We start from the raw sequence: 20,207 nt of genomic DNA, 5'->3' as shown, positions 1-20,207 counted from the left end.
AGAAGCTTCTTGCTGCATAGTGTGAGCTCGGATTCTCAAATACATGCGTGGGGCTGCATTCACACCCAAGCACATGTGAGAGCAAATTAATTGTTCACAGTTAATTGCTTTAATCGCATTCTACCACGTCCTGAGGTCATTACAGGCAAGCCTCGTGTGGGAGGGAAAAGGAGCTGACCAAGAGCAATCAAAGGCATCTGAGAACTTCATTTGTGGCTTCTTAATGACCTGAGCTCGGGTTTTTGAAGCCCGCAGCCCTATTAACCCAACACCGCCATCAGTCCAGTCACTGTCAGCCGCCACTTCTCCTCATAAGGTCACTGGAGGAGAGAAACCGGAAGACTCTCCATGGTAACTCACTCACAAACAGGAGGGGCACAACAATGGAGTAGTAAGGATGGGGTGATTGACAGCTCGTTGCGGTTCGCTGCCTCTGGGCTGCATCCTTAGCGACGAGAGCTCACAGCAACACATGCACATGTTTTTCCTCAAGTATTTTGTGCAGCAATGACTCCTCTTGTCCGTGCTTCCATCATAAAAGCATCATTTAAAAAAAAAATGTCAATTTAACAACAGCGTGATAATTCAAGGCTTTAACGCGCCGGGTCTGAGAGTCCTAATCAATATGCTTCATCTGAACACCTGCTCATCCCTCTGTGAGGTGAGGAAGAAGCCCGCGGTTTATTTTCTGCTACTCAGGCAATAAATTGGCACGATCTTCACGTTGTTGTTATTGCATTTCTTGTCACACCCTGCTCCTCCTCCTGAGTTGTAACGGCACAGGCTAAAACTTGGCGTCGGAAGATAATCACCACAAGCAAAGAGCCGCATTGCTATTACCTCAGTTTTTCCTGTTCATCCTTGTTCTCGCAGGCGAAGGGACTCCCCGGTGTGATGATGAGCAGTACTCCGAGCCTCAGCTCAAAAACGCCGTTGTTTTTGCACGCAACTTGGCTGCTGCAGGGAGAAGCCACTACTCTGAGAATCACACAGATCTCTAATTGTAGTTGCCAGTTGTGCGCTTTCCTTCAGTCAGGCGCCACATGCAAAAATAAATAAATAAATAAACAACCCTGTGTGATTTAAAAGTTAGTACTCAGAGGCCTAGTCGAAGCCACTGGCGTTAATAATTACTTATAAGTGACTGCGACGTTGTGTGGTATGAAAGGCAGCGCAGCCTTTATCCCTCTCATCCACAACAGTGCTGGATGCTGTCCGTCACGGGTATGCGTGTCTCCGCCCCACCACCACTCGCACTGTATTGGAGGAAATGTCTGATTGATTATTCGTTGGTTTATCTGAAGAGTCCTCGCTAAAGCAATTCCCTCGATCCATTACTTTAATTTGCTTTCATTTGTCAGTGCTGCACGTGTCGTGTAATAAGATTATTCCCTTAAACCACCCGTTAAAACGCACAAAATGCGGAATGTTAATGAGTTGCTCATATAAGTATCAGTTATATGTGTATTATTTTATTTTGTTTTATTTTATTATCACCTGCTCAGTTTGATATTTCTCTAGATTTTCCACATCTATTGTTATGATATTAAACATGTACTGTGGCATTGTGAAGGTAACACAAATAAAAAGAAGTCAGCGGGTGCAAATTATTTCAAAGTAAAAATTTTCAATAATAAGATTCGCGAGGGAACGCCGACAAGGCACGGTATATCAAACATATACCTCAGAGCGTATATGAAGCAAAGCGATGTGTTGCTTAAGTTTAAAACTATAGACCGTTTTCTTCGGATTCAAACAACACGTCCTCAAAGTAATAAACTCGTCGGTAATGAATGCCTTTATTTTGAATAAAACTATAAGTAACCGGAAACTCTTCCTGTTTTCGGACAGCTCGGCGGTTGTTGCTCGTAAAGCGACCAATCAGGACGAGCCTCTGAGCCCTGTTGGGAGTGCACTCGTTTTGTGCATTTAAAGTACAAAGGTGGGTGGAGTTTAGGTCAAGTCACAGGGAATTGCCACTCACGTTAACTGTAAAGGCTTTTAAAAACACAAACCGAGCTCACTCTTTGTGAACGCTTCCTTTTCGTTGTCAACAGCGAGTAAGAGGGTACAGCAGTAAGCAGTGCTGAAGGCAACCGGAAAACAATTATCACAACAAACATTATTTGCTTTCTGTTGTTATTGCGTGCTACTGGGGTGAGGTAGCTAAAGTTTTCTGGGGTTGTCTTGCTTTCACAGTTACGGTGCTAACGTTAGCTTGTCATTGGTTCAGGTAACTTGTGCTGAAACTAGCCCTACAACTGACGAATTTTACTTAACCAGGATGTTTGTTACTAGCTGCATACAGCTATTGACATGCTATTAGGTTAGCTCATCTGAAAACAGGACTCTAGCAAATACAAACAGTTTGGCACACAAATAAAGTGTTTTTAGACTGTTAATTTAGTTAAAGTGGTCCATACTTATTAACTTAGGTGTGTCATTTGATTAGCCTACCTAATCTAACATGCTGTTAAATGGCATTGTTATTTGTGGCCGAGCTTAATACTGATACTTAATTGCTACCTTTGTTCTCCTTGGAAAAAAAAAATGCTAAAGATAACAAACCCTTGTGATGCTATGCCATTACTGACCATGTGTCATGTTCACAGGGATATCCACACAGCATGCACTCTGGGTCGCCAGTTTTTCTGACTTACTGCCAAGTACACCATGTAAGTACTGACATAATTACTGACTAGGGGAAAAAAAATGTATTTTGACCCTTAAGATCCAGACATAATGCATATGCTCTCTGATTAAGCCATTTAGCTGCAGTTATCTCAGTCTGCACAATATTGCACAATTTGAACACACCCATCTTGGTCTTCTTATGATTTTGTTCTTTTCCACTGCATGTCTATTTTTTCTGCAATAACCAGCCCCCCCGACACTTGGTCTTTCAACACTGAGCTCTGATACTTCTTCCTGTTTCTTCTCCCTGCCAGATATGACTAAGCTTTGAAGGCAGATGTGGACTGGGTGAAACTCCTGCTGTCAATCCACACTACATCCATGTGTATAATTTTCTTCAAGTTTGACCCCCGGCCTGCATCCAAAAATGCCTACAGGTACAACCCTTAAATCTTTAAAGATATTATGAGATGTTTTACTTGCTGACGCACGACCATGATCACACTTTCAGCAAGTAAATAACATTGACCACCTTGTGATGATCCAATGTTCTGCTGGGAAAATTTGGACCTGGTATTCCTGTGAATGTTACTTAGACATGTATCACCCACTTAGACCAGCCACCCTCACCCCATAGCAGTGACACCCCTTGATGGCAGCAGCCATCCCCAGCAAGATACATCCTGACACAGACACACACACCAAAACGGTTTAGGAACAACGCAAAACACGTTAAAAAGAGCACAAGGTGTTCACCTGCTCTCCAAATTCACTTCATCCCAAACTGTGGGATGATCCACAGAGGCCCCTCCCCTCAACCTATACCACCCAAAGCTCTTTTCCACTCTGTCCAGACACCATAGGACACCCTCAGAAAGCCTACGTCCATTCTCTGATGAGTCACAACTGTTTTGGAGGCACAAGAGAGACCTACACAACATTAGGAAGGTGGTCACAATGTGACACCTGTTAGGTGTAAAGTGTAGGTACAGTTTAGTTGAAAACATGCACAGAGATTTGAACAGGTTTCAGCAGATTTACCACAAGTTATTTGACAGAAGTAATGGCTTACCAGAATTCCCAGGTGCACCAAAATATGGTGCTACAAAATGCTAACTTAATATGTCAAAATCTTGAAACAAATGTTAACATTTGAGGACGCAATCACACACAAACTTGAAGCTAGTGAAGAGCGTACAGTCAGTGGTAGAGAGTTTGTTTATTGCTTAATCACACAAACATAGAGGAGTTGAAGGATTGTGACTTTAGATACTCTGTTAACTTCATGAATCTCAAGCAGCAAATGTAAAACAGTGTTGGTCATTATTATGAATTCATTTTGTGCAACATTTTCTTTTCTGGAAAATACTCAACATGTTCTCTCCTTTTGGAGAACTGTGTGGATGTGACATTTCCTTTTCTCTGCCGCTTTACTGTGCTGTGGAGTGTTTTATTGATCCCAGACTTCTTAAACACTCAGTGAAGTGTCTAAACAAGCAGCTGCAGAACCTTTAAAAATGCAATGTAAAATCTTGACATCAATTGTACTATAAACTCGCGTTCAATTGTCCAGCGTGCAACATGAAAAGTAAGACTCCTGCTCAAAATGTACCATTTTTGTTAAAGCACTGCTCTTTGTGCAACCTCCATGCGCCCTACCCGCCAGTGCACGCTAGCTTCTTTCAGTGGGCAGCACAAACTGCTGCACTACATCCAGTCAACGTGAGTTATGGTGCCCCAGCTTATTATAATCCCCTAGAGCTCAAGAGAGATCTCTCTGCCAGGCCATAGTCCATCTCTGTCCTTCCCCCTGGGAGTCTGACCCTGCCTAAGGAGATCACAACAGAGGTGCGTTATGAGTAGCGACTCAAACCTGAACCTGGGGAAAGGTGAAACATACTGTGTCCTAATGTTACTCCGTCTGCGCTATTTATAGACTGCTAGTTGTAAAGTAGTCATCTTGTGTGACAGCGATGTGTAAATCAAAAGGAATGCTCAGCATATTAAACAGGGTTCAGGGCAAGATTTCATTTTTTTTTTTTTTTTTTTTTTTTTTTTTTAATCCAATTATTAAACCCCCAAAGCACAAAATGACAGGAATGTATCTGCGGGAGTTAAATGGGTTCATGTTCAGAGCAAATGACTCACTGATTACCCACATGCTGAGATTTCTGTATTTTGAAACTCATTTTCCAGCCTTCGCTGTTGTCTTTTATTGTTTTCAGCTGCTCCAAACAAAAGCGGTGCCACAATCAACTACGCAGCCTTGTAATATGATACTGACACATAGATATTATAGCCCTTCCTGTAGGCTAGTCGGTGTCATTTAAATATCAACAGCTCCAGAAGCAGTCCTTAGAGGCTGCTGCATACATTGAATCCACAGAGATGAAAGTGATGGAGTAAATGAACAGCACGCTGCCAGTCTTCCATACAGACTTTGCGCCATTGAAGATGAAGTTGTTTATCTCCTGAGGAGCGCAGTGTCTCTCGTGGCAATCTAAATGATGACATATCTGTTTACAGTTTGTAAGGATTTTGTAAGCAAACTGAAACTGTGGTTTAACACTAGCTCAAAAGGAACGCTATTTGAAAGGATTTATTCTGATTGCTGCCTATGCTGGGCTCAGACTAATGTAGCATATAAAGTATATAATAAGCTGTATCAACATGCATTGGATAGATTTCCATATCATTTTGTTCAGCCATCCATTATTCCCAGAAGACAAATCCTACCAACGCTGCTGATCTTGTGATATTTCATCTAAAACCACCACAAGGTTGACATCTCTGGACCTACTCCAATATTTCTTGATGACTGCTGGGAGCTATTCATAACTGAAACTTTGATGCCCAGATGATGAATCCTTTGGATTCTGACTGCTACTGCCACCAAGCTACCAGTAAATTGTTGTTTCCACTTATCCAGTGAAATCCTATCAACATTTACACAAGTGTTTGGTTGACAAAAGTCACGTAGACTATTTCCTGCAGTCAAGAAATACCTGCTACAAATTCCATAGAATTCAGAGCTATGGTACAGAACATTTTGTCTGCTTAACGACAGATGAAATGCCAATATGTCGCCAGTTTTTAGAAATCATGAAGAAACGATTCCTGTGGTAATCACAAATCTTCTTAAACACGTCTCCACAATCTGTGTTTGTCAAATGGAAGAAAATTCGAGTTGAATGCTGATGAGCCCATGATACCTATTTGCTCCTCCTACATGATGCAGCTGGCTGGCTGTTGCTGGGATCTGAGCCGCTCGCATGGGATTTTCCCCTCAGGATCCGATAGCAGATGCTCTCTCCTGCGCAGCATCATTAGTGTTAGCTTTGTTTTCAGGAACAGTGGTGGCTCGGATGGCGCCATGGGAACAGCGCGTCATTAGCCTTTGATACGCCAAGGTCAACCCCTGTTAGGTCAGTTTAGTTTGTTTGTTTGCTCTTAACAAGGTCCATGGTCCCCATCCTGAAAGATTAGGAGCACCATTACCAAGCTCAGAAGGAACATACACCTATTGTCAACAGAGGTCAACAGATTTTTTTTCTGGCCTGGGTAGTTTGCATAAAGCTTATTTGATTTATCTTCAATGAAGATAGAACTGGCGAGGTACATATAAAGAAAACAATACGATTCTCTGCTAAAATGCTAATTCGTGTTTACAAATGTCACATGCTACAAATGAGAGGTTACTTCTCCCTCTGAGCAAGGGACTGTTTGTTTTTTAAAACTGCTGAACAGAACGGTTGAGCTGGATGAGGTTATGTGCAGCTGGGGATTAGATGCTGAGGATATACAGCCACTAAGTCATGATACGTTACATAATGGACCCGTTAGGAAAGACGGGTATAAACTTTTGTTGTTCATTTATGTGAACATAATGGCATCATTACTCACTTCCTTTCCCTGTAATAATGGCACGGGTCAGAAATTGTTGAGCTGTGCTTAAGTGACAGACAGCCAGTGTCAGACATAACGGTTCACATTAAAGGGGATTTATTGTAAATCAGATCACACTCTTGCTGAGGCTGTCTGCTCGTGTTTGCTGCAGTAAATGTTTACCTTGCTTTGGCAATAAAAACTCATTTAGAATGCAATAAAACACCTGCAGAGGTTACTTAGATGTAGCAGGCCCGTTCGGCTTTGCAAAATGAAATGGAGATGAAATGATCTACCTGTAAAATGTTATTTTAAATTGTTTTAACCCTTTGATATATTCTCCAATAAGTATCTGTCTGACAGCAGTGGCCTTCAGTTCTGCAACCTGATATTTACACAGCAACATTTTAAGACCTAAGACCCCATGTTTTTTTATGGCTGTGATCTTTAATCCTGTGGAAATGTTTAAGATACACGTGTGCACATAGCTCTAAAATGTTGTGTCTTTGGACATAATACAACAATCTCCTTTGGCGATCACTTGAAGGGAGTATGATTGTCCTCCTGTCAGTTGATCTGGTCACTTGTGGGTCGTCAAGTGGCGGTTGAGGCCGATCCTCAATCTGTGTAGATCATTGTCCTAGTGGTCGTGGTTTGGGGAGTTGTTTTGCTGGTGGACCTCTCCTTTTGCCTTTTTGCTTGTGCGACATGGTGGAGGTCTTTTTCTAACTGTGCTGTCTCCTCATGGATCATCCTACTCCACATGTCTCTCTTGACAACTTTGATTCAAAAGGCCAAACGTGAATTTACCTTTGTACTGTGTAGGAGATGGAACACCTGGAATGTTTGTGCAGTGAAAACAACCTCTGCATCAACGTGAAACTGACAAAGAGATGATTGTGGACTTCCGACAGTGCAGTCAACCCAATGTTTTGCACATTTATTTTCCTTGCACAAACTCGCACAATTCATGCTGCTCTGTTACCGTTTTATTCATACTGCTGTGTTGCTGTTTTTATTTATATTTCTGCTTCAGACTTAGACTAGACAGACTTTAATGATCCACAAGGGAAATTAATTGATCATAGCAGCTTAATTGACACAAAAAGATGAGCTGTTATACAGCTGGATAGAATAAGGAATATAGGAAGTTCTGCAGCGTTCACTGTGGCAGCAGAGCTGAATCACTGTGCTGGAGAATGAGCTCCTCTGACCCTCTAATGTTTGGTGGAGTGGATGGGATGGACTGTCCATAATGGAGAGCGGTTTATCCAATGTCCACCTGTCCCTCACTGAGACATTTATTTATTTATCTTGTTTATTTAAATCTATATTTAAATGTATAGTACTCAGTTTGTACATTTTATAGTTACTATGCATAATCCAGGTCCTGAGTGCACAAGTTTGTTCTATCTCATGCTTCTGTATCATTGCAAACGAAAAAATCCTTGAATGTACAGCAACTAAAAAGAAATATTAAAAAGCACTTGTACCAGGCTGCATTATCACACTGACAGCTAGTATGTTTGAATCTTCTAACTTGGATTGCAAGTTCTTTTTTCTATGTCTCTGCTAATGTCAGACAGAGAAGCTCATTCAGTGACGGGCTGCTCTGTCTGTCTGTCTGTCTGTCTGTCTATCTGTCTTCTCTGTCACATTCCTTTTGATCATGACTTATTTGGTCATCATCAAAGGACAACCTCTTCATCATTTTGTATCCTCTGCATCCCTTTCAGCCAATTTCTAAAATGAGATACTCTTATTGAAGGCTCCTGAATGCATCTTACTTTTTATTAAGCTTGAAAACCTGAACATTTCTCAGTGACAAACCAGCTCATTCTTTTTTCTTTTCTTTTTTTTACTAGAGGAATGTTTGATTTTGGATGATCGAGTCAAGTGATTACCTGACAAGTGGGAGTGCAGTACTGTAGCTTACATTTTTTTAAATGACACAGAATGAGTGACACTCGCAAATGATCAAGAATAACAAAACAATTTATTGGATTCTTTCCATCTCCTCAGGCTGATTTTGGCTGCAAACAGAGATGAGTTGTACAACAGACCATCCAAAGCTGCAGACTTCTGGGGGAGCAACAGTGAGATCCTCAGCGGTAAGTCTGTACATTGTACTCAACAAGACTACATCACCACCCAGCACTTCACTACTTTTAATATATGGTTAATACTTACGTAAAAGAATTAATCACTTCCTGCTTCCAGAAATGTTACATAAATATTAGATGTTGCTTCGTTAATTATGCATAAGCCTCAAGTGGTCATTTGAGGAACTGCAGTTATGGGCAATCCTGCCTGGGCTTAATTTCCTTCCAGCCCACAAGATACTCACTTGATTAAAGTGACATCTAAAAAAAGTTCATCTCATTTACTACTCTGTTGCATCTAGTCTCTTCATTTAGCCTATATTTAAGTGAGAACGCTTGAATGCATCCATGCGAGCCCCCTATTACATTCAAGACTAAATAGGTTTCAGAAATCACGGAAAAAATTTGTCTCCGTCACCCCAGTATCCAATCCTCTCCCTCTTCATCCCAGTACATCGCTACCCGCACCCGCAGTAAACTATATTTAATTGACTGGTGTCCAATACACATTATAGCCGAGCGGTGGAAATCAATCATCCTTTTGTTGCTGCTGGAGGAGGAAGCACAGAGATAGCCTCGTTGTTCATCAGTCTCCTCTCCCCTCTGTAATAGAGGGGTCACGACTCCACTAGTGGGCCCTTAATTGATGGCTGTTTTTATGCGATGTGACAGAAATAAATGGCTCTGCCTTATCTGTGGGGCTGGGGAGAGGGGGGGCAGGCGTGTGGGTTGAGGGCACTGGCAGGGCCCTGAAGGAGACATAGCATGACGAGAAGGGAAGAAAGCTATAGCTCCCTGTGGGATCGGGCGTGCTTTCCATCCACCCTCAGAGGAACAAGGCCGTTAGGCTCTCTTGGTCACTGTCAGTGTAAGTGGACCTGTCTTTATTGATCACCAGGAAGTGCAGCAGACTTGCAGGGCCCCACCTTAGCTGTGTCAATTCAAGAAGAGGAATGTGGAAAGAAAACAATTAATTTACTGATGTGCTGGATTTATTTAATTATTGCTAACGCTATATGTGAAGGTTGTTTAAATTTAAAAACACACTGTGGGGTATATTCTTTTTATTGTTGCTGTAATTTCAGATGTGTTTGTATGAAGTAACTTTTTGTGTGTCGGTGCATATTAATGTAGGCTTGTTTAAGTTAAGAACGTTTTCTTTCTGCCTTTTTTAAATCCTTTTACTTCAGAGTTTGCGTGCTGAAGGTGATCCTCGATGTAGGCCTAATGTTATGTATATAAAAAAATGCTTTTATTGGAGAAAGAGATTAAATGTGAGATGAAGGTCAATGTTTGGCATGTTTGACTGTTGTGTATGTCTTAAAAAGAAATGCTGCATTTTTACATAATTTAAATCCAAATATTAACCGATTAATCATTTGTCAATGGAGTTATTTGTTCTTAGATGTAATTAAAATGTTGACTTGGCTGCAAATAAAATTTTCCACACTGATCTGACCTGATCCGTTACAACTAAAGTACTAGAAGTTAATTATATTCATCAGTTTACAGTCTTGTCTGCCAATAAAACCCTATCTTGATCTTAGTATAGGTAGAGGGAAAATTACACAGGTCTCAAGAAATGTACATATATGTAGCAGTCGATCGTTTATTAACCAATGAACTCCTTAATTGAACTATTAAGTGCAGTTAGGGTCATCCTCTAAAGTCTGACACACACTGGAGTTGTGTTAGATAAACTTTGTACTGCTTTTGTGATTATCAGGCCTGGACCTGGAAAATGGAAAGGAAGGGGGATCATGGCTGGGGATCAGCAAGAGGGGCAAGTTGGCTGCCATCACCAACTACATGGAGGGACGTCCTAACCCCGATGCACAAGGAAGAGGTGGGCCGGCATGAAAAAGTCCTAAGTAACAGATAAAATGTTTTTTGTAACATCTCCAGAGTCTCCTATAACATTTATACACATTGCTGACCTAGCTGCCTAAAGGTGCATATGAGCATACTGTATTTGTATGTATTTATTATTCACTTGTACTTTTGCTTGTGTGCAGGATTTCTAGTGTCCAATTACCTTATGGAGAAGGATATAGACAGCTTCTCCTACCTGAAGAAGGTGTCAGCAGAAGGCCACCTGTACAATGGATTCAACCTCATCACAGCAGAATTCAGGTGAGTTTCAGGGTGTGTGGTTCATCCCCTAATAAAACATACGTTTACAGTGAGATTTGTTTGTAAAATGAGACACTTATCTTCCACTGGTAAAGTTAACCCTGTGTGTAATCCAATTCATTCATATTGTCCAAAAAAATGAATAATATGGCCATCGAAAATAGTTGTGTGAACACAAGTTCCTTGTTATAACTTCTTGTAGTCTCACATCAGTGACAGTGAGAGATTCCTGCTCACTAGAGTTTTTTTTTCAGAGTCTCAGAGAATGGGCTGTTATTCTGTTCCTGTGAGCTTTGGCTGTACTCTGGAATAATACTTGCATCTTTATCTCTGGAGTGCTAAGCGGGCAGGAGTTAAAAGAAATCTTAGATGCTGACTTTTGAATGAGCCTTCATCAGAATTCTAAAACACATCTGTTCATATTTCGGGACTTTAGACTAAGACAAATTTAGATGGCTTTAAATGTAATGAAGGGTTTGTTTCTTATTCTGCTTCATCACTTCACCTCGACTTGACTGAATTTAATGACCCGGTAAAGAGAGAAGAGTCAGGGTGGGATCAAGGCTGTCAGGTTAGAGACTCCTGAGAGAAGTAGGAGGTTAGGCTGTAACACACATTCCTGTTCCAGGTATCCCTCACGAGGAAAGAAACAAATTTGCATATTCACTTTAAAGTTCGGTGTCGTGATCAGTGTATCCAAGCATAATGTCTTCACTTTTAAGTGAAAGTGATAGATACATTTACATTATAAATTTTGAAATTTCAGTATAGCGCCCGCTAATAATTTGGCCCACGTCCAGTATGATGGATAAGAGGCACTTTGTTGAAACAATGGGATAGAGGTACCATGTTCATTCACCCCGCTCACCAAGTGACAGATTTAAAAATCTGTCTCACACTAGCTTATAATGCTCAGTCATCTGAATCTGAATATTTAGTTTCCAGCTGAGAACCCAGTAGGATCTTAAATATAGACTTCATGCCAACACACATGCCAATTCTAAAAGACGGAGGTCAAAGCCACAGACTAAACGTTGTGAAGGATGTATTTAACATAAATGTGTTAGGCTGCTGATCTTAAACCCTTGAACAAACAAGAACGAGGTCCAATTCACACTTTACGTTTCAAAGTGTTTCAAGAGAAAGGCCTTTTACGTGACAACCAGCCAGTGTTTGCTTTATATAAGTCTGCAGTTGCAGTTTACAGGAATGAAAATTTCCCCAAATCCAATAAGGAGGACGACACAGCCTCTGACATTTTCCTACACTGTGACTTAGCATCAGGGGCATCCAGGACATCCTTTAATCCAAGAAGCCACTTTGATGTGAAATGGTGCTTGGCTACAGACCTAACCCTGACTCAGGTTAGGACAGATGCTATGCTAATTTGCTATTTGATGTTAAATGTAGTCTCAAACCTTTTGCTGTTGATCCCATACATATTTTCCATCATATTTTATGGAAGACCAAAAGTAGATATTACTCTCCAAATACGTCATAACGCGAGTGAACTAGCATGCGCCACACATCATCATGTGAAGAGTTAAGCAGGCTCAGCTAACCTGAGTGAAATGCAATATCGGATTTCAAAGAAACATGCACATTTTCAAAGGTCCCAGGTGTGTTGCAGCTTCAATCCAGAATCATTTCAGCCTTTGATTTCCGCTTTCACATAGGAATAAACGCATACTTGCGCCTAGATGGCTTAGCTGTTGCTTCTTGATTGGCTGAAACTGTCAGTATATGCAAATACCCTTGTTAAACCAAGGAGCGATAGCTGCGTCTGCACTGCCCCGGTAGCATTCGCCCTTTAATGAATGAATAAGGCGCCACGCCATGGCACGCCACGCTCATGAGACAGCAGCAAAGTGAAAGATACAGCGTGTTTACGTCGTGAAAAGGTCTTATGTCTTCTGCTTTGACTGGCCTGTCATATGGGGCTGAAATCATCGACAGAGCCTTAAAGTGTGAAAGTACGGCATGTCTTTTCTCCCCTCAGAATCCCCTCTGAAGGGAGCTATGTTCACCGCAGATAGAGATGACACAGATGACAAAAAGCAAGCCTTCACCTTTTTAATCAACACCATCATTTACAGCCTATTTGTTTTCCACCATAGTGTGTGGAGCAGCCCTGAGGAAATAAGATATTTAGTTTCTTTCTAAATCAATAACTACACCTGGTGGAAGGAGAGAAGGCCTCTGTTACACTTAGAGGATTTCTCATTCATCTCTAACCAGAGGTTTGGTATCATGGTAGTGTCGGTGGTAGAAAATATGTACCTTCAATTTTTAAGCATTCTCTGTTCTTAGTTCTTGACAGGGTTTGTTCACCATCACTGAGCTGCGTTTAAGAGGAATACTGGACAGTTGATATACAGAATATTTCATTCTGGTCGTACAGTATTCCTTGGTTGTAATGGTGATGCTTCACTTGCTTAATTAAAAATATATGACCTTGTTGGATTGAGCTGTACATGAGTAATTTGGTCAGTGGCAGCCTTGGGGATTCTACCGAACCTTCCCCGTTGTGGATTTAATCCCATATTTATTTAAAATTTGATCTCAGATATTCTCAGCGTGATGCTCTCTAGGCCCCATATCTGCCATTTCATCTGACTTTTCTAGAGCTTTGTTTTTTGATCCCACTTTAAGTCACTCTTGGCTTTAAAGTCGATGCCCAGAGATTATCCATTTTGATGAGGACCCTCTTCTGACGTTTGCCTCTTCATACTACATTTCCAGTGTGGCTGTTTTATAAAAACTACTAGAAAGCGGTTCAGCCTTATTGCCTGAAACCATGTGTTGTGATTCTTGGCGCTTGGCTGACCTGAAAAAGAAAGGCAGCAGTGTAGTGGATACAGACTTCGAGGGGTGGTTGTACTCTCAACATTTTAAAATACTTGTTCTTGTTCCAAGTGCTTGAAACATTTCATATGGAGAAATCATATTCTCCTAGAGCAGAACAGAACACGGGTCTGTCCTTAGTACAATCAGCAGTGGATCATACACTGCATTATTCATGGAGCCAATCCCGGTGTCTAAAAGTTGCTACAGAAATAATAATAATGTTGATTTTGGCTTTGTAGTTGTTAATTTTTTTTCTTTTTCAGCAAAACTGAGTCCTACTAAATCATATTGTACAGTGAAAGGTTGTAGTTCTCTTTGTCAGAGTGCTAACCCTCACTAATGAGCACTGAACACAAAGTAAAGGTGAAGAATGTCATTTGTTAAACCCAGCGAGTGAATATAAAGAAGGACGAACCCTACATGAAATCATACATAGCTTTCCTGAAGAGTAGGTTGACGTCGGCAATCACAGTCTTGATGGTGCATGACTCCACCTAGTTCTCGGCTAATTAAGGAATGTGCAAGAGGCAGGAGCGTGACTGAAGCAGGCATATTAGGCCTAGGAAGTCAGCTAGCAACCTGTGAGGGCACCCACACCCCCAATTAGGCATTACTTAGTCCTTGATAGGATTTAAAGGGATGACTTACTATTCATCCCCTGTGCGGTTGCCATGTGTGGGGCACTCTATAGTCGAAGGGGTTTCACTTGCCATTTGAGGAACTGGCATTTTTGACACTCATTTTTCAGTCCTGGAGGTTGCCATTTGCACCGACAACTTCTGTGGTCCAAGCCATTATGGTTTTACAGTTTGTGTGTACAGTATGTCTCATGCAAAGGCAATATCTCTGAAAGGACTTGAGGGAATTTAATCACATTTGAAACAAATGTCCTCTCGAACTTTAACAGATTAGAATTTGGTGGTCAAAGGACACCATGTCAGTGGTGTTTTTTTTTTTTTTTTTTGTTTTGTTTTTTTAACGTCCAAATGTGACGTTATAAAGTTCTACGAAAAAGCTTTTATTAAATGCATTCAATGTCTACACACAAAGTATGTTATGTGATTCAGTAGAGACATAGGCTGGAACTTGACTGGTTGTCAGAGGCATACAACTGTGAAGCAGTCATTCTAGTTTTGCAGATACTGAGTCATGAGAAAATGAATTGAACCAAGTCAAATCCCTGCTGTTTAAAAACATCCTGAAGTCAACTGTCAGCCCAGTGGTGGCACTAGGAGAAATGTCAAGATCAGTGTTAGATGTTACATTAGGTTACATCTCATAGAACCTGGCATATTTTAGAGAACCCTTCTGGATCTAAGTGGTTGACAGACAGTCTGAGATTGTCATCCTTAGTGTAGCTAAAAAAAATTCTGCATGTGACTGTGTGTACTTGCACAGATGTGTGTGATAAGATATGAGTACATGTTGTCGTTACCCATGAGCCCGAGTGATGTGCCCATCTACATTCTGAGCCATTAATGTTGAAAACTCATCCAACCATCTCCAGGCAACTACACCACAGCTGTCGATGGGGAAACTGCTCTACAGCCTCAGTATAGAGGACTCTTCATTAGAACGTCTCCCAGACAGCATACTGATTACCTCTCTGACTGAGATCTGAAAAAGCCTGCTCCCGACTCTTCCCTCCTCATTCTCTGTATGCCCAGTAGTCCTGACCTCCTGCTGTTCCCCAATCTCAGCCCAAATCAAGCCACAGCACACCTGATGGGACTTTCAATATTCTAGCCAGTTTCAAAAAGCAGAAATGGAGCTATCTCTTTACAAATCCCTCCACCTGCTACCATCACGGTCAATTTGATGCACATCGCAGTGTATCCAGAGACACCCAGCCTGCCAGGTATTGTTAAGCTCTGGTCTCAATACCGAGATCAAAATAGTATTTTGGACATTATATTTGCCCACAGCAGAACAGGCAACAAATAAAAGCTTTACAGACTCTTTCATTTCCCCTTAGGTTACAGCCCCATTGGTTCCCATTGAGTAACTACTGTGTACATGATTGTATCAGGAGTGAGCTCTACTGCCCGAGTCAACATTGGCCAATGCAGCTGTGTTCATAGTAACCGTAGTAACACAAAAAAGTAGCCGTTTATTTAAAATGTTCAACGAAGCTTAGGAACAAGAAGCTATATCAAGGCCCGGGATTTGTTGTTGTCAAAGAGATCATGTTATGTCAACCGTCAGCTTTGAGGATTCACTCACAGCAGTTTGAACACGTATTTTCCTGCCTTTAAAAAACTCTGCCCCAGTGTGTGAGGTTTGCTCATGTCAGTCTGTGTCATCATGTTATTCCCTCTGCGTTTTGTAGTTATGCCGAGCTTAAAAAGAAGAAAAATATCCCAGAGGAAAGAACTGTATAAATAATGAAGCAAAAGAAAGAAGACTCTTGTCCCATCATCTCATGATTTTTTTGTGTTTATGTATTGTTGTTATACTGACATAATAGGTAATCATCCTCATTCTGTCGATATTTGGGAATAAGCATTTTATTGTGCGAAGTGAGGTCTAACCTTCAAAAATGGAAAGCAAACAGGCATTTCATTTCAAACAAATGGGCTGCAGTATCACAATATCAGGTCCGATTCTGCTCCTGTCAGCCAAGGACAGAAATCTGAAGCTGTAGATTCAAACTGCAACTTTGAACAAGTGGTTGTTAGAGCTCACAGTGAGCAACAGGCTCACCAAAACTAGACGTTGGTCTGGTAGATGATAGGGCCAGAATTTGGCATCAAAGCCTTGAGCCCATGGATCCAACCAGCTTGGCATCACCAAGGTGTCTGTGTTTGTGTAATGGTACAATGGTAAAGTGTCTTTTGGTACACTTGAAGACTCTTATCACCAATAAGTCATGTCCAACCAACAGTTCAAAATCCAAAGGTAGTCCATTCATGGAAATGCTGGAACCGACTGTTTGCCCTAAAACAGAACCAGAAGAACCCTTCATCAAAAACCTGGCTGTTGATATTTCTTGAAATCAACTAATTGGGGTTTAGACAAGTAAATTGTTTGTCGGTGGGTTCTATGGTTCTGTGTGGTGATATATGGTATAGACCAGCGGTGCATGTCCATTACTTGATTTGTGTTACGGCCTTTATTTAGTCCATTTTGTTACAGAGCTTCAAGCCCAGCGGCATATTCTAACCCTGTCTTGCCAGCTCTTGACTGGGAAACTTTCCAGGTCAGATGTTGAAGCACTGTTGCACCACATTTTACTGATGCTAATGGAATAGCTGTCATAAAACTGACATTAAAAAAAATACCATTCCCCCACATGTTCAAAGGATTTGGTCATAATTTATAATTCACTCTCCTGTACCAAAGCTGTGACGGATTCCCTTGATGTCAGATAGATTTTTCAGACTGAATAAATTCCTTCTAACTGGGGACTTTGCAAACAGATCGAACAACATAACTAAATGGTTCTGTGGTAGTCAAAGATGTTTGCACTAACGATTTTTATTTTGAAGATTTAATTTGAACCAGTTCCTCCATTAAGATAACATTTAAATTCTGCAGTTATGATACAGTGTTTTCCCATTTCAGTTGCATCCACAAATTGCGTCTTAATTCCTTTTTCCCAGGACTGCAAAGAAAAACAGTCATTAAAAATTATCGTATGGTACTCTGTGGATATTCTCTTTCACTCTAAGCACTCATTTCACATGTGTTCTAAGAAGCTCTCCTTTGAACGTCGTCATCGATGCATTATCTTTAATTTCCGGTATTTACGGCTCTTGACACAGCAGTCATAATCAGTCATAAACAACTTCAAAAATTGCTTAAGGCGATGTCTAATTTTCCATCTTCTGTGTCCCATCTAGAGCCAAACAAGACATTGTGTGTTACTATGGAAACAGAGGCAGTCCTGAACCCATCCTTCTAAATCCAGGTCTGTGTTTTTTAATATGGTTGCTGTAGAAACCGTTCATTTCACATTTGCCTCTCCTCTCGGCCTATGGCCCGTTCATGTTAGCCTGGCATTTCTATGTTGATATTACTCTCACACTGTGTTATATATTAAAGGACATGGCAAAGGTGCACCGACCAAGCTTAATGGTTTCTATATACTATATACACTACTATTTTTTTTAATCTGCATTTTGCCTGTGTCACTCTACAGGAATCTATGGCTTGAGTAATTCGCTGCTGGATACTCCGTGGAAGAAACTTCTGCAGGGCAAGCATCACTTCACCAGTGTCGTCAATGACCGGTCGCTGTCCAGCGATGGACTGGTGCAGGAGTTGCTTAACGTCCTCAATAATGAGGAACTGTAAGTGACATATTTTATACTTTCCTCTTCCTTTTGTGACTTTAACAGTTGGTCTGTATGTCCTGTACATACAATATATCAGACGGATCAAGGCTTGCTTGATGTCTTTGACATCTACATTTAATGGCACTATATAGTGACAAACACAGTAACTTAAAATTCTCACCTCAAGGTTTTTGTTCAACTTGCAAAGACTTCCCCAAATTATTTGTTTAACGAAGAAGTAATACCATACAAACATCTTTTTTTTTTTCATTATTTTATGCTGAAGAACTTGTAGAGGTGCTTGGGTTAATGGTGTTGTTTCTCTGTGTTTTTTTCGTTCCGCTTCATAAGGCTCGCTTGTAAACGAGCTGTTGTGTGTATTTTTTTTTTAACAAATCAAAACTCAACAACTGCATGGCCCACTTTCTTGGTGGTGGTGACATGTGAATAGAGAGCCCGTTCCCAAACAGCCTGATACGCTACACATATTAATGGGTGTTGTTGCATTTCGAGGATCACTGCAGGATGGGATTTGCTTGAACACTGCTTTGGCCTAAATATGTATGACAGAGAATAATGTATTGGAGAGTGACAAAGGCTCTATCACGGCTTTGTTTAACAGGAACACACCTGATCCACTTCAAGAGAGCCAGGGTGATGGTTACACCGCGCCAACAGTCCAGGCCTTGTCAGCCATTTGTGTTCGCACCCCTCATTATGGAACAAGGTCAGTGCTTTCCACCTACGCCACGTCTCTTTTCCGTCTTACCACCTGTGGTAACTGAGGCTAGACTGGGGGATCAAAAAGAACAGAGAAGTGTTGGTACACAAAAATCCCCAGTATAATCAATCCCACACAGTGAGGAAATGGATTAGTGGATACAGAGTCTCCTGTAGCCAAAAGGTCAGAGGGTCAGTCTTTGCCAAAGTCATTTAGCAAGGCACTGCCTGCTCATTCTTGATAAGGATGTTTGGCATATTTGACTTTAAATTATAAACATTGTCTGTATTGTTACTCCTGCCACATTCATTTCAAATGTACATATTAATTTGATCATTGTTGTCTTTTGTGCCCTCCATGTCACTGTTCACTCAGGACCAACACGATAATCCTGATCGACGCAGAAGAGAACGTGACCTTCACAGAGCGCACGATGCTCAACGGTGTCACAAGCAAATGGAGCACCAGTTCTTTCCAGTTTAAACTGCTGGCATGAAGACGCGATGAAGAAAGCCCACTCTGTGCCTTTCCACATCACCTTACCTTTAATCACACGCGATCTCCCTCCTTCGGCTGCTACTTTACCTCAGCAGCTACGTGACCACGAAGACTCGTTCTCACTTTCTCAGCTAGACACTAGCTGCCTCATACACATCAATGATAGTGTATTTCTTATTGATTTAAGTTAAAAATGCAATGTTTGAAAATGTGCTCTAATTTAAGGAGATTGCCAAAGACATTTATTATTCTCTAGGGGAACCTACACGTACAAAACAGTGGGGTTGGATTGCTTGAAAAATTCTCATCTAGTACAGTTTGTTGGTAACCATAAGATCATTGTGATGCAATCTAATTTATTCTTGCTGGAGTCAGATTTTTACCTTTAAAACCTTGATATGGAGTGGATGTAGAATTTATGCACATTTTCCTATCAGAATTCATGGGGTCACCAGTATTTCTCAAGAAAACGTGTAATCTGATGGCAGTTTCTGAACACTTTAAGGCTGTTGTTGGTAATTAGGTAGTAATACTTCAAAGCTAAACAACAGTAGCTTCAGATTTGGTTACTGGCTCTCTTCTTCCATGGTAGAACATGCCATTTACAGCTACTTGACAATAAAAACTAATGTATCAAAATGCTCACAATATTTTTTCTAACGTTATGAAAGCAGACATGCACTGAGGAGGAACCTTTTTTTTTCCAGTGGCGTGCAGAATTGATTAGACATCTGTTCACCGGGAAAGATATTCACAATCAATGACTTGGAGAAAGATCTTAGGTAGTTTATGAATTGTAAAGAGTTGTGTGGAAAAAGAAAGAAAGAAAATGTAATTTACACAATCCTCATTACACGTTACCCTAAAAGTGGATGCACTCCTGGTGTAGCCTGTAGTGCTTCAGTTTAATGTCAGCTCTTTAGGTTCCACTAAAAGCAGAATCCACACATTTATGAATAATATTTTCACACATTCATGTGTCATTTATTGAAGCTTCCATAAAGCTGTGTTGCCGCCCCAGGCTGCATAAATAATTGAATAACAAATCCATCCTGAATGTTACAAGTCACGCCAGTGCTTTTATTGCTGTGTGGTGTGTGGTTGTAACAC

The 20,207-nt window shown here is 40.9% G+C and overlaps 2 protein-coding genes across 16 annotated transcripts in view; one reads left to right on the top strand and one right to left on the bottom strand.

Moving 5' to 3' along the window:
• arvcfb (ARVCF delta catenin family member b) overlaps nucleotides 1–1,195 on the bottom strand; it is a 190,415-nt gene extending 189,220 nt beyond the window's left edge. For 5 of the 12 annotated variants that reach the window (XM_047593066.1, XM_047593071.1, XM_047593072.1 and 2 more), the window contains exon 1: nucleotides 841–1,193. The gene's annotated coding sequence lies outside the window, so the exon portion shown is untranslated. Of the gene's footprint in view, nucleotides 1–840 lie in introns of all 12 variants that reach the window. The other 7 variants (XM_047593063.1, XM_047593069.1, XM_047593067.1 and 4 more) reach the window with 3 other exon arrangements.
• Nucleotides 1,196–1,980: 785 nt separating this feature from the next.
• On the top strand, nucleotides 1,981–19,736 carry tango2 (transport and golgi organization 2 homolog (Drosophila)). Of its 4 annotated transcripts, none has more exons than XM_047593106.1 (10): nucleotides 1,981–2,233; nucleotides 2,613–2,675; nucleotides 2,949–3,071; nucleotides 8,542–8,630; nucleotides 10,348–10,467; nucleotides 10,637–10,754; nucleotides 17,444–17,511; nucleotides 17,743–17,893; nucleotides 18,501–18,605; nucleotides 18,975–19,736. In XM_047593106.1, exons 3-10 carry the CDS (start codon nucleotides 3,016–3,018, stop codon nucleotides 19,093–19,095), a joined length of 828 nt encoding a protein of 275 aa, XP_047449062.1. In that variant the 5' UTR covers nucleotides 1,981–2,233; nucleotides 2,613–2,675; nucleotides 2,949–3,015; the 3' UTR covers nucleotides 19,096–19,736. The 4 variants fall into 4 exon arrangements, with proteins under 4 accessions (XP_047449062.1, XP_047449063.1, XP_047449064.1 ...); XM_047593107.1 differs by having other exon boundaries at nucleotides 1,992–2,157; XM_047593108.1 differs by having other exon boundaries at nucleotides 1,992–2,162.
• Nucleotides 19,737–20,207: the final 471 nt, after the last annotated feature.

Source organism: Mugil cephalus, chromosome 8 (assembly GCF_022458985.1).
Source record: "Mugil cephalus isolate CIBA_MC_2020 chromosome 8, CIBA_Mcephalus_1.1, whole genome shotgun sequence".
NCBI classification, from domain to species: Eukaryota; Metazoa; Chordata; class Actinopteri; order Mugiliformes; family Mugilidae; genus Mugil; species Mugil cephalus.
This window is presented reverse-complemented; position numbering and strand designations above follow the sequence as displayed.